The sequence below is a fragment of the Cnephaeus nilssonii genome (genome assembly GCF_951640355.1).
Source record: "Cnephaeus nilssonii genome assembly, chromosome: 9".
Taxonomy (NCBI): Eukaryota; Metazoa; Chordata; class Mammalia; order Chiroptera; family Vespertilionidae; genus Cnephaeus; species Cnephaeus nilssonii.
Window position 1 is genome coordinate 87,752,845 of NC_137080.1, and position 14,579 is coordinate 87,767,423.

The 14,579-nt window shown below is 51.9% G+C and overlaps 1 protein-coding gene across 3 annotated transcripts in view; it reads left to right on the forward strand.

Moving 5' to 3' along the window:
• The first annotated feature begins 263 nt into the window (after window positions 1–263).
• Window positions 264–14,579, forward strand: part of MOCS1 (molybdenum cofactor synthesis 1) — a 42,253-nt gene continuing 27,937 nt past the window's right edge. For all 3 annotated transcript variants that reach the window (XM_079780792.1, XM_079780793.1, XM_079780794.1), the window contains exons 1-3: window positions 264–467; window positions 6,935–7,061; window positions 8,405–8,572. In XM_079780792.1, the coding sequence (XP_079636918.1) occupies window positions 345–467; window positions 6,935–7,061; window positions 8,405–8,572 (418 nt within the window). In that variant the 5' untranslated portion in view covers window positions 264–344. The remainder of the gene's footprint in view (window positions 468–6,934; window positions 7,062–8,404; window positions 8,573–14,579) is intronic.

Here is a 14,579-nt window from a genome sequence, read left to right on the forward strand (position 1 = left end):
CTTTGTGCCAGTTACATTACTGCCTAGGTACGGAACCAGAACAACCAGAGAAGCCTGTAGGAAAAGACCTCGGTTTTCCTCTGAGTTTGAACTTGTGCTTTCCAAACCCTAGAAACTATTAGCCTGCATAGAAAGAGAGCAGACGGCGTGGACTACAACTCCCAGAAGGCTGCGCGGCACGGGGCCCTCTCCGATTGGCTGCACGGCTCGGAACCATCGCCGATTGGCTGCGCTGGCCCCGCCCCCGCCCGCCCTGGCCGGGATGACCCAAGGCGGCGAGTCCCGGGCGAGAGTGCTCCCGAAGCCGGCTACTCAGGCGAGTCTCGGCCAGGCCCACAGACTCCATGGCGACGCGGCCCGTGTCCCGGATGCTGCGGCGGGTCCTGAGGTCCAGTGTCCGGAGCTGCAGCTCAGGGGCTCCAGTGACGCAGCCCCGACCCGGGGAGCCCTCCCAATCTGCGGCGGAGGTGAGCCCGCTTGCCCGCATCTGCACCCTCCCGGGAGCGTCTGCCTGGCAAGCTGCCCCCTCTGCCCAGAGAAGCACCCAGGCTAGCCTGGGGCCAGCGCTTCTGGGAGGGACTCCTCGTCGCTTAATTGGGGGTGGGGAGAGGAGTGCCGTGATGTTCCCTAGATGGACTGTCCGTCTCTCAGATACTTCAGGGTGGGGGAGGGGTTCGCTCCTTGGGGGTCTTGCTTAAACGCCTCCCTGCCCACCAGCCCTGCAGCCCCCACCAGGTCTGAGTGGCCTCCGGGGATGGGGGGGGGGCAGGCGGATAGGGCTTTGGGTCCTAGGAGATGTTATCAGTACCCCTCTGAGCGCCGCCTCACGCTCAACCTCTTCCTTAAACATTTTCCTCCCCATCCCCCAGCGGACTTGTCTGGGTATGACCAGGTGTTGTTGAGACACCCTTCTGTAAAGTGTGACACTGCCCAAAAATGTCACCTTGGTGCCACCAATAGGCAGTTGTCACCTGGGTGGTCACAGGGCTCTCACTTTCTGTTTCATCTTCATTTCCTTCAGGAGGGTTCAGCCTCCTTTAGGGGCAGCCGGGAGCAGGACCTGGGCCCTTCAGGTTAGGGGTTCCATATCTATCTCTTCAGGGTAGGGAGCCCCTTTCTCCCCTCCCCCCACCTCCCAGTCCTTGACAGCATCCCTCAGAGTGATTCCTATAATCACAAGTTTTAAGTTTGCTCTTGTTTTGTGCCTGTGGTCAGAGAATAATTTGGGGAGAAGCATCTCTTTATTTGCTGAAACCTTAGTTCTAGACCCATCTGGTCCTTCTCCTCCCACCTCCCAGCACAAGCCTTCAAGTCCTGGGGTTCATCAGATCCTGCTCCCCCACGTCCCTCACTACTGCCCAATGAGGGGGAGCCTCACTTGCAGTCCCCTCTGGGGTCCTCAGATAAACAGGTCCAGTTGCTGGGGAATGGAGAAAATGTTCAGTATTCTTGACCTCTGAACTCCATTGAGGGGGAGGGAGGAAAGCAGAGATTGCTGAGAGATCTTTCAACAGTTCCAGAAAAGGGAGGTTTCTTCCTCCCCCGCCTCTAGTTCATTTTATACCTTTTATGAGAGGACCTCACAGTAAAGCATGGAGTCGAGTCTGTAAATGTGAAGAGCAGAGTGTATTTCAGTGTGGAGGCTTATGAAGTATCTCCCCTGAGTCACAGGGCTGGAAAGGGGCAGGAACTCAAACTCTAGTGCCTGTGGGGAGGACGGGGGAGACGCTGCCCCTACCCTTTCCTTTGCACCGGGAAGGGAGCTGTCATGAGCAGGGAAGAACATGGACTGTGGGACAGAGCGCCTGGAATTGAGGCCCAGCCCTGCCACTTCCTAGCTGTGTGAACCTCACCTCTCAGTGCCTCCTCTTCCCGTTTGTAAAGTGGACTAATAATCAGGTGGTTATAGGGATTATAATGTATATATACTCACACGCATACTTAGAACAAAGCCTGGCACATGTAAATGCTCTGTTAAGTGTGTATTTATTGTAATTATTATCTTTGCTGTCACTGGCCCATGCGGTGTCCCGTCAGTCCCCTCCCACGTGGACATTCAAGATAGCCATTCTGTCAGCTATTGGACCACAGACCGCCCGTCTCGGTCGTTCCCCTCTGGCGTTGTCCTCAGCCGACAGGTTGTCCCTTGAGTGCTGGATGCTCTCCCGCCTTTCTTGGAATTTGCCCACAGTGCTCAGCACGGGGATCTGCCTGCAGTGGAGTCAGCAGATAGTTTTGATTGTTTGAAACCCAAGTGAGGGGCATGGACTGTAGGCACAGGAAAGGGAGCCCCAAGTTTACAGTCTTGCTCGGCCTCCAGTTTTCCCTGGCTCCTGGGCTGCCACTCCTTCCCTCTTCAGGTCTTGACACGGTGGGGAGGGCACAGAATGCCTTGGAGACTCTCAGGGGAGAGAAGCCTGGAGGCACATGTGGTCAGCCTATCCCAGAGCCTGCCAGTTGGCGAGAGCAGGGGTGGGGGCCCCTGGGCCCCTATCCCCCTTTCCTTCCTGCAAGGTACCTTTTCCCACACCCCGCACAGGGCCTTGGCCCTCTGGTTTGGGATGGGGAGGCGTTGCTTGGAGAGACAGAGGGGCAAGCCACTGGGTAGCTAACATTTCTGTGTTGGGGCGTGGATGTGAGAGAGCCACTGTGAGGCTGGCTGAAAGGAGGCCTTGGACTGGTCCAAGGACAGGTTGAGCAGCTTCTACATGTAGAAAGGGTAAGTGGCGGCGTGTGGGGCCGTGGGCATGTGGGCACATGGGGATGTGGGGCTGTGGGAAGGGGAGAGATGGCTACCTGCCATTGTGAATGGGCGGCCCGGAAATCTTCTCCAGGAGGCTTACCCCAGTCCAGAAGCACTGTACCCCTCTTTCTACCTCTCATGCTCCGTGTGGGCTTTGTTGGGGCAACAGGGGACTGGTCTAGGAGCTGGGCCAGCTGCCTCAGGCAGGGGAGAGAGGGACTCTGCAAGGCCACGGCACCCAGGTGTGCAAATGGCTGGAAAGGAGAGATGGTGGAGAGAGGTTCTGGAAAGGAACTGGGTATAGGAGAAGGTAGGAGGGACCGCAGGGCCTGGCCTGGGGCAGGACACGTGGAGGGAAAGAGAAAGAGGGCAAGCAGGGTGTTATCTGGACTCCCAGCCTGGGCAGCTCTGTAAAAGCTCAGCTTTGGTAAGTGTGCCACTCCTCGCCAGGAGCCAGAGATGTGAAGACCTCACACTTAGGGTGGGGTAAGGGGGGAGGGAGTGAGGCGGGGGGCTGGGCGCTGTGCTGAGTCCTCTCACGTGGCAGAGGTAATTTTGGAGCACCCGGGGTATACATCATTGCAAACTGCTGGTCAGGCAGGGCCACTGATATTCGAGTTCAGCGTGTGCTTTTTCTCCTGAATAACCCTGCTACCCTGTGTATACTCTAGAGCTATTCGGGGCTGGCCTTTACCATTGAAATCTAATGCCCAAGTGATTAATGCCCGGGGAGACGCTTAACTCCTTAGTATTACCCTTGTCCACGCCACTCCACTCCGCTCCAATCCGCCCTGGGCAGGGAGACAAGAGGTAAGCAGGTAGCATGTGGTAGGCTGCTGAGAACTGGTTATTGGCACTGGCATCGGTGCCTTGGTGGTGTGACAGCAGGTCAAGTCCCAGCCGTGGGTGGGAAGGCCAGGGCCTTGCAGGACTGGGAAGGGTGGGAAAACTAGCACTCACAACTAGTGCTGCTCAAGAATACTTGATTGATGATTGAATACATGTAAGTAGGAGTTATTTTAAGAAAATGGCAGGAATCACATATTTAATACCTATTCTGTGCCAGGAACACCGCCCATCGAGTTAGGTAGAAATATTATCCACACTTTATGGATGAGGAAGCCAAGGCTTAAAGCATTTAGCTCGACAGGTAGTTCGTAAGGAGCAGAGCCAAGCTTGTAATTCAGGTTTGCCTACTCCCAAAGCCTGTGCTAGAACCATAGCAACTACCCCGGAGTAAACCAGCTGCTGCTGCTTTTGTCCTGGGGTGGCTGGGCCAGGAGTCCTCAGCCCTGGCTGCAGGGAGGAAGCTCCAGCCCTTCAAACACACACAAATCCAAAGCTCGCCCCATCCCAGAGCCATTGGCGGGCTCTGGCCTCAGTACTAGAAGCTCTGCAGTGATGTTGATGGGCAAGCAGAGTCGGGAGCCGCTGTACCACGCTACACCACGTGGGCAGTCGAGGCCAGCCTGGAAATGCGTGATGACCCCAGTGTAACCTTCTCTTTGGAGTAGGAGCCTGCCTCTTGGCTTGTGGACACAGTTTGCCACGAGCTACTGACATGTAGTGTAGATACCAGGATACCGAGGCCCACAGGAGGGCTCCCCACACGGGAAGCAGCCTGGTCCAGGCTGGGCCCTGGGAATCTGAGCAGCTGGGGCTTTCTATTCTGATATGTCTAGCCCTTCCCGGGGTAGGCATTGCTGCTACCCTGCCTGTGGCCGTGCCCTCTGAGTCCTGGGCTCCTTTGACTGGCACTGGTATTTTTTCTTCAAGGAGATTTAAGGGAAAGGAAGAAACTAGAAGAACAAAAGTAAGGATATGCAGTTGGAGGAGAAAAGAGGCAGGGATGAGGCTTGTTAATATCCGAGAAAGAGAGAGGGCGAGAGAGGGTGTGTGTGTGTAGGAGGCTGGGCAGGTGCGGGCAGTACAGAGTCTGAATGAACCTAGATAAGGTCACTCCGGGTCTCAAAGTGGAATCGGGCCTGCCCCTGCCTGGCCAGAACAGAGCATCTAATTTCCTTGTGGATGCCCCATTACACTGCTGGCTCCCCGATTCTGCTGAGTCATACTCCTTGGCCCTCACTTGCTCCCAATTCCTGGATTTATTTTGGCTCCTCCCTCACCCAGCCACCTCCCCTGTATGTTAAGATGAGGGACAGGAGAGGCATGTTGGCAAGTGAGGAGGTGGGGTCTGGGGTGACTGACAAATCAATGAATTGCAAATAGCTGTTGATGGGGAAGCAGGTGCAACTCTGCCCTACATCCGGATTCCCAGGTGTCCGACCTCCTGGGCTCTGGTGGCCAGTGGGACTCTTGGCTCTGAGTGTCCCCTGCCCCACCCTCAAGGCTACCGCTGGCAAGGAGGTGGGAGTGAGGGAGGAAGGTATGGTTAGGATGGTATTAGCCGGCAGTTCGGAGAAGTGACTGCTGCTCCACTGGCCATAACTGAGCAGGTTCCTCAGAGGACGTGGGGAACTGGCCTCAGTGTGGGCAGCGTGAGGGCAGTTTGACGGGAGCACCCCCACCCCTCCACACCCTCACTCCTGTCCCTTCTCTCTCCCGAGTCGGGCTGTGGCCCTTGGCCCTGGCTGCACAATAGAATCACCTGGAGAGATTAAAATCACAAGTGCTCAGAGATCAAATTCACTGATCTCCAGAGGAACTTTTTCTTAAGCTTCCCAAGTGATTGTGTGGAACAGCCAGGGCTGAGGAGGTCACTGGCGTAAATGTTTCTTCCTCCTGGGTGCAGGCGAAGTTACCCTGGACCTCAGGAGGGCCTGAGGCCTTCTGCCTCTTAGATTACAAATAATACCTACCAGCTCCCTGGCCCTCCCCGCCCCTCCCCTCAGCTCATTATTCCTTTTTAGTTTACAGCTGGGAAAACAAGCCTTGAGGAGTTAGGGCGCTTTCCCAGTGTGTAAAGTCACACCTGGCCCAGAAGCCAGGGTTCTTGCCCCATCAGAGCCCTTCCCATCGGCCTCAGGGATGACTGCCAAGGTCCTGATTTCTTAGTTCTAAAGGTTCTAAAGAAATGGCTTCTCCTCGCCCGCCCGTTGTACTGCCCCATGCATCTTCTGGGACTCACCCTGTCAATCAGAGGAAGGAATTTAGAACTTGGAATCAGAGACCTGGATTTGAATCCAGTTCTGCCGAGGGTGTTCTTGGACCCTATCCAAGCCTTAGTTATAATCCTCCATGGAGAAGGTGTGGGAAGTAATTGAAAAGAGAACATACTTTGGAACTTGAAGATGGTTTGCAAATGTTCCTTCTTGGAGCAATGATCTCGTCAGCATCTGTCTTGACCCAGGGTTTTGCTCTGAAGGTGGGAGATCAGACTAGGTCAGACTTTGGAAAAGGTGAGGCCGGCTGCTTCTTTTCTCCCCAGCAGGGATTGGGCCTTCCAGGGACCCTCCAGCAACCTCCTCCCCTATAGGCCTCAGACAACGGGTGGGTAATTCTTCCTCCTGCAGTGGATCGGGAAGGATAAAGACTAATCTCTGCACGGTCATTCCTGCCCCTCCATTCTGCCCTCTTGGGAGCTGGGAGCCTCATTCCTTCTGCAGGTCTCCCAGGTTGTGCTGTCCTCCCCCCTTGGCCTATGTGCGGGGAGCCCTCCCATGTGTATACCCTCCCCATCTGCTCCTGGTGGCTTGGCCTGTTGGGTCCTCCTGGGCATTGGGGATACCCTGGGGACCTCAGCCAACAGGGAGATAGTTAAGGGGGAGGCAGCTTGTGTGACACCCAGAGTTGGTGGTTTTGCCTAGAGCTCTTTCTGCCTCCCATGGTCAAGGGGAGGCCTTGGTTGGGGAGGTGGCTCACCAAGTCCCAGCCGTGCAGCGGTGGTGTCACCGTGCCTCAGTTACCTGCCTCCTTCCTGGACCTTCTCTCCCAGGGACCTGTCCAAGAGATAGCGAGTCATTTGTTCCTGGGCAGGCTTCCTCTGAGGGCGGGGGTGCGCATGTCCTACAGGTCGGGACTCCAACAGAGCAGGTCCTTCCCTCAGAGCAGTCTTGAGGGAGGGGGAACCCCAGCTCCCTCAGGGCTGCGGGACCCACCGGGCTGGAAAGGTGAGAGGTGCTGCTGCACAGATGGGAAGGGATTATGTCCCAGAGGTGGGCTTCCCCCAGGCGGGCTCCCCTGGCTCCACCCCTGCGTTGTCCTCCACTCTGACCTGACCTGTCCCTGCAGGAGCTGTCCAGGCGGAGGCAGTTCCTGAGGGAGCACGCGGCCCCCTTCTCTGCCTTCCTCACCGACAGCTTTGGCCGCCACCACAGCTACCTGCGGATCTCCCTCACTGAGAAGTGCAACCTCAGATGTGAGTCTCCTTCTGGGCCCTCTCTGCGCTCCGGTTCCTCTGCCGAAATCTCCCCATGCCAGCAATCCTTGTCGGTGTCCCCAGTTCCTCTTTCTAACTTCCCCACCGCCCTCTGCCTTGCTCACCAGGTGGGGTTCAGGACAACATTGGGGTCCAGGCTGAGTTTTATGATCCCGGAATCTGGATTCTACGTGGGATTAGATTTGAGCAGAGGATTGCTGTTGTGTTTGGGATTGAGATTGAATCTGCATCTCTCACTCCTCAGGGTTCTTTCTTCCTCTCTCCTGTTGCCCTGCAGTGCCCAGCGTTCAGGATGTGCCAGGGTGCCCCGCTAGACACCAAAACTGTGAGGTCCACAGCAGGGCCCATGGCCAACACTCCAGCTGTGGAGACACCCCAGTGTCTAGAGAAGTTCATTAACTTGCCCAACGTCATCTGGGGCCAAGATGATGCAGAGTCCTCGTTTCATAATCCCACGTGGACTTCCCTGGGGTGTATCCACTGCTTGACTTCTCAAGTTTGTTGGCACTCCCTCTCCCTCCCTCCCTCCCTCCTTTCCTCCCTCTCCACCTCTCCTCCTCCCTTCCTTCCTCTGTAGTTCACAGTAAGAACTGTGTTCACTTCATGGCCCAGGAAATATGCGTGTGCATATGTAAATGTTGAACCAAACATTTCTATTCAGTCTTAAAAGACCAATTCTGGAGCGGTCATGACTTTCTCACAGATCTGGTCCCAATCCTTGATGGCACCGAACCACCAAAACTGATGGTGGGGATGGCGCCCTCCCCTGCCAGGGCGCACCTCCCTTACCCCATTCTGCTACCTGGCCCTGATACAGTACCTGAGTTTCCCAACCCATCACAGCGCGGACAGTAATCTGGAGTAGATAGGCTGGTTGTAGCTACAGAGAACAGCGGCTTTGCCAGGCCAGAGAGTACTTCCCAGCCTTTTCACCCCATGACGCACACACGGAAGGGTAGCTGTTTGTCCAAACCCGATGACATGAAAGAGGGTGAACAATGCCAGAAGGAATGGGCCCCGGCCCTGGCCCTCCGGGCAGGCCATGCCCAGCACTGAGGAGTCAGCATTTTGGCGTCCCCCTACCTCAAGCCAGGCCCGCTCTCTACCTGGCTTATCTTTAACCTGTGGCCTCAGCTCCCCCACAGTGGGGAGGGCGTGTTACCCTTTCACAGATGAGAAAGGTGAGGCCCAGAGAGAACCTGGCCTAGGGTCTGTACCACCTCAGTGTCTGGGTGGGGTCCGGAGCAAGTCCTGGCCCGTTGGGGGTGGACACATCACGGGCCCGGCTGCTGTCATCATTCCCCCACGCTCCTTCCCTGCAGGCCAGTACTGCATGCCCGAGGAGGGGGTCCCGCTGACGCCCAAGGCCGACCTGCTGACCACAGAGGAGATCCTGACCCTGGCGCGGCTCTTCGTGAAAGAAGGTGTGGACAAGATCCGGCTGACCGGTGGAGAGCCGCTCATCCGGCCCGACGTGGTAGACATCGTGGGTGAGTCTGACGGAAGCTCTCCCCACTTCTCCCAGCTCCTGCCTCGTCCGTTATTAGTACCAATCTCGGCAGCATTCATTCATTCAGAGCTTTATGCTCACCAGGTCCTTCCATCCTCTGAGGTGGGTACCATTGTTATTCCACTTCATTCAGAAATGAGGCGCAGAGAAGCTCTTTAGCTTGCCCGAGGTCACAAAGCTTGTAAGTGCCGGAGGTTTGCTGTCACATTGAGACTAAAGTCCTCGCCGGGGCCTGGGCCCACTGACCTGCCTCCCCGCCCGCTGCCTCCCCGCCTCCTCCAGGCACGGTGCTGGGCCTTCGCACTGGCTGCTCCCTCTCTGGGAGCGGAGGGCTCGCTGCCTGCTTCAGTCAGGTCCCTGCTCAGATGCCGTCACCTTGCGGAGCCCTCCTTGACCACTCTAAGAACATCTCTTATACAGACCCTGAAATACAATTTAAAAATGAAAAATAAAGTACATTTCCACATAGACACGCCAGCTACTTTCTGTCCCTGGGGTTGTCATGCTACAGCCCACAGGCTTAATCTGGGCCACCACCTTTTTGTGTGGCCTGCAAGCAAAGAATTTTTTTTTTTTATGTTTCTGTAGATTGGAAAAGAAAATCAAAATAATTACATTTTGTGACATGTGGGAATTAAATGAAATCCTAAATTCACTGTCCATTAATGATGTTTTGTTGGAACATAGCCACACCTCCATTTACATATTTCCCAGGCTGCTTTTGCAGAGTTGAGTAGTTGCAAGGGAGACCGTGTGGCCGACAAAGCCATAAGTATTTACTATCTGGTCTTTTGCAGAAAAAGTGTAACAGCCCCTACTTGACCCTATCCTACCTTATTTTTCTTCACAGGATTTGTCTCATTTTGACTTTACGTTATTTGGTTGCATGTGGTTTTTCACTTTGTATTGTCTGTCCCCTCCACCAACTAGCATGAAAGCTCTGAGTGGGCCGTGGGGCCATGGGGGGCCGTGGGGCTCAAGGGAGGGGCTGTGGAGCTCTGGGTGGGGGGCCCATGGGGCTTTTGGGAAGCCATGGGGCTTTCAGGGACCCATGGGGCTCTGGGGGGTCCGTAGGGCTCTGGGGGGCCTTGGGGCTCTGTGGGAACTGTGGCAGGGTTTGTTCCAGCTGTGCTCCCAGCACCTGGGTCCATGCCCGACACAGGTGGTGCTCACTAAGATTTGTCGGATGTATGGAGAGTGGTTGAAAGTGCAATCTCTGAAGCACTACATACCCAGGTGTGAGTCCCAGCTGTGCCTCTTACTGACAGCATACCTTTGGGCAACTTTCACAATCCGGACGGAGATGGGACCTGCCTTACAGGGGGGAATGAGGAGGGAGTGCTTAGCGCGTACCAGTGCTCTGTAAGGGTGGCCCTGCCCCGCTTCTACACCCCAGGGTCGGGCAGAGAGACCTTTGCTCACGTGATTGTAGCTGATGAAATCAGAGGAAAATGAGGTTGTGTGTTCTTGATAGTTGAGCCCTCCTCCCCCTCACCGCCAGCCCCACCCCAGCTATTACAGGTAGGATCTCCCAACCCTCAGCTCTCCACCTCCTTTGCTGGCTCAGCGAGCATTCCCTGGAGTGCTTTGTCCTGTCTGGGCCTGTGCTGGGCACGGTGAGCCCCTGACACTGCCGTAGGCAGAAGCATCCGCTGGAGCCTGCCATCTGACAGGGGCTCAGGATCCCGACAGCCCTCTTTTCCTTCCCCATGGCCAGCTCCCTCCACCCACCACCGGTCACTTGGTCTGGGATCCTGCCATTATTTCTGGGCTGGACACCCTGTCCCAGGAAAGCTGACCAGTATTTCTGGTGGCTCCTCAGAGCTTCAGAGAGAGCTGGGTTCCAGGAAAAGGCTGAACCTGCTGAACTTGGCTGGCTGCCAGGCACAGCCCCTGGTTCAGGCCACTTCGTGTGCCTTTGGCCCGGGTTCAACCTTAAGTCCCTGTGTTTCCTGCACATTGTTGTGATGCCGTTGTAATAACTTAGTTATTATTTAACAGGAAAGGAGGAAAGGGCAGACCCAATAGTATAGGCATGCCATTTATACAGCTTTGCCAAAAAGCTGCATCTAACATTCTCCAAGTCTCTTCCCAGATGATTGATGGGGGAAGGGACGAGATAAAGGACATGTAGATGCATGCCCAGTAAGGTCTGAGTGACATGGGAGGATGCTTACCTGTCAAACCTGGAAGCTAAGTGAGTCAGGGGCTTAAATAGGCATGGCCACTACCAGTGCAGGAAACCTGAATATTTAAATTTCCAAACAAAGGAAGTTCTAGCTCTCTCTTTCACCTGTGACTCCTGCTGAGGGGGTGGGGGGTGGGGTGTGTGCTCCTCTGAGCCTGCACAGCCATGTGGGACTTTCACAATGGACTAATGGATTTTAATTAGCTTGGATACTCAACTACACCTGGCCGCACCATGGAGCAGACTCTCTGGCCACTGGTCTTGCTTTTGACACTGCTGGAACCCCAGCTGCACTTTTTCCAGGACTGGCTAAGGGGCAGGGAACTTTGGAATCTGAGCAATGTAACTTCATGCAAATAAAGCCTTTTCCCACATCCCATTATCCCGTGGGGGCTTCTGAAAATTCTTATTTTAGCAGTACCCCGAGCACCTCCACCTCACTCCCATGAGCGACGGGGAAGTTTGATTCCCTGGTAACAATTATACAGCCACTAGAGGCCCAGTGCATGAATTTGTGCACCAGTGGAGTTCCTTGGCCTAGCCTGCGGGATGGGGCCGAAACCGGCTCTCTGACATCCCCCAAGGGGTCCCAGATTGCAAGAGGGCACAGCCCAGGATGAGGGACCCCACCAGTGCACGATTGGGGCCGGGGAGGGATGCGGGAAGTTAGCCAGCCAGGGGAGGGACCACAGGAGGGCTCCAGGGCGTGTCCGTCATGATCTGCCGGACACCAGCAGCAAACTAACCTGAGCACCTGCTACCTGGTGGTCAGTGCATGTCATAACGACTGGTCAGCAGATCGACTGTCTGCCCCCTGGTGGTCAGGGCACATAGTGAGCAGTTGAGCAGCCTTAGCATATCATTAGCATATTACGCTTTGATTAGTTGAATGGATGATCAGACAACTGGACACTTAGCACATTAGGCTTTTATTATATAGGATAACTACCATCTATAGCAGTGATGGCGAACCTATAACACGCGTGTCAGCACTGACACGCGTAGCCATTTCTGATGACACGCGGCCACTGAGGTTTATTAAATACAATTATATATAACAATTATACATTTATGTTATTTAAACTATAAATATCGCGAAATAATGTTTTTTCCTCAAAGTGACACACTACCTGAGTTATGCTCAGTTTTTTGGCGAAGTTTGACACACCAAGCTCAAAAGGTTGCCCATCACTGTATAGTCATAATGCTTTTCATCTAGTAGGTCTGAACCTCAATATCTATTAAACAATAACCCAATTCTTGCTCCCCACACACACCTTGGCCCTGGTACTTTCTGTCTTTATGATTTTTAGCTACTTTAAGAATCTCATATAAGTGAATCATACAGTATTTGTCTTTTGTGACTGCCTTTTTTCACTTAGCATAATGTTTGCAAAATTCATCCCTGTTATAGCATATTACAGAATTTTCTTTCTTTTAAGGCTGAATAATATTACATTGTATGCATATATCATATTTTGCTAATCCATTCATTAGTCAGGTTGGGTTGCTTCCATGTTTTAGCTGTTGTGAATAATGCTACTATGAAGGGGTGTAGAAATGTTGGCGGCGGGGGTAACAGCACCAGGTGTTAGACTGGTGGGGTCAGACTGGACCTGGGTCAGCAACATCAGTACTTGAGTTCTGGCTAGGAAAGAATTCAGAGCCAAGACTCAAACTAGAAGAGAATATTTACTTAGGAAAATCAGAGAGGTGGAAGAAGTGAATGATAGAAGAAATGGGTTTAGGAAACAAGTTACAGAGGCAAAAGGAGGCCTCTTGGAGCTTAAAAGTGAGGAAGGTAAAGGTGACATGCCAGGGGAATGGGAAGGGAGAGGAGGAAGGGAAAGGCAGGGGTGTGCTTCAGGGAAGGAGAGCACGCTAAGTCCTGAGTCCTAACGGTTTTAAGGGTGTAGATTTTAGGGGCGGTCCCAGGGGAAGAGCTCAATAGAATATTCAGCAGATTTCCAGATGTGCCCTTTCAGGATTGTAGTCTCCACTGATTGATTGGTGCCAAGGTAGGGGGTCATTATTCAATGCAGCTGGTCCTGAGGTCAGCCTTGGTGTTGCTTGTCTGGTTTTGCTGCTTCTCTGAGCCTGGAGCTGAAATACAACTGAGGCCAGGATGTTATCTCTAGGGAGTGAAGGTCAGGGGATCTAAACAGATTGACCATCGATATGCTAGGGGAGGGAGGGTCACCCTGGACTTTTCTCCCTGGTGACCTTCTGTACCTGTCCCATCGTCCTTGTTCTTACTCTCCTCCTCTCTGTTTAACGGCCTACCACAGAAATATCTCTTTGAGATCCTGCTTTCAAAGAGACAGTGGAAGTAGAATTGCTGGGTCATATGTAGTCCTATTTTTAATTTTGTTAAGAACCCTCCATACTGTTTTCCACAGTGGCTGTACCATTTTAAATTCCTATCAACAGTGACCAAGTTCCAATTTCTTTACATTCTTGCCAGCACTTTTATTTTAATTTTTTTGATAGTAGCCATCATAATGGGTATGAGGTGGTATCTCATTGTAGTTTTGATTTCCATTTCCCTAATGATTAATTGAGCATCTTTTCATGTGCTTATTGGCCATTCATATATCTGCTTTGGAAAAAAATATTTTCAAATTTTTTGCCCTTTTTCAAGTTGGGTGTTCAGTTGTTGTTACTGAGTTTTAGGGGTTCTCTATTATCCTGGATCTTAGCCCCTAATAAGCTATATAATTTGAAAATATTTTCTCTCATTCTGTGGTTTGCTTTTTATTCTATAGTCAGTATCTTTCCATGCCCAAATTTTTAAATTTTCAAGAAGGCTATTTTTCTTTGGTTGCCTGTGCCTTTGGAGTCAGATCCAAGAAATCATTGTCAAATCCAATGTTGTGAAGGTTTTGTCCTGTAATTTCTTCCAAGAATTTTGTTGTGTTAGGACTTACGTGTCCTGTGTTAAGACTTACTGTCCTGTAATTTCTTCCAAGAATTTTATTGTGTTAGGACTTAGGTCCTTGATCCACTTTGAGTTAATTTTTGTAAATGGTGTTAGGTAAGGATCCAACTTCATTCTTTTGCATGTGGATATCCAGTTTTATCAGCCCCATTTGTTGAAAAAACCCCAAACTATTTTTTCTCCTATTGAATGGTCTTGGCAGCCTGCATAAATAGCATTGGACTATAAATGAGAGGGTGTATTCTAGTCTCTCTATTCTATTCCATTCCTCTATATGTCTGTCTTTATGCCAGTACCACACTGTTTTGATAACTGTAGCTTTGTAATGGGTTTTGAAATCAGGAAGTGTATATCCTCCAGTTTTGTTCTTTTTCAAGATTGTTTTGGCTATTCAGGGCCTCTTGAGATTCTATATGAATTTTAGAATGGTTTTGTTTTTTAGTTCTACAAAAAAGGTCCTTGGGAATTTGATAGGGATTGCATTAATTCTGTTGATTGCTTTGGGTAAAATTGACACTTAACAATAAGTCTTACAACCCATGAACATGGGGTGTGTTTCCATTTATTTATGTTTTCTTTAATTTTCTTCATCAATGTTTTGTAGTTTTCATTGTTAAAGTTTTTCACTTTGGTTAATAATAAGCATTTTATTATTTTTATGCTATTATAAATGGATTGTTTTTATAATTTCCTTTTCAGAATGTTCATTGTTTGTGTATCTGTTGAGATTTTAATTGCATTAAATATGTACATAAAATTGGGGAGAATTAATATCATTTTTATTCATAGACCCACCATCCCATAGACATCTCTCTACTTTGTTTTGCTCTTTGCTCCAGGTGGCTGAACCCAAGAAACTAC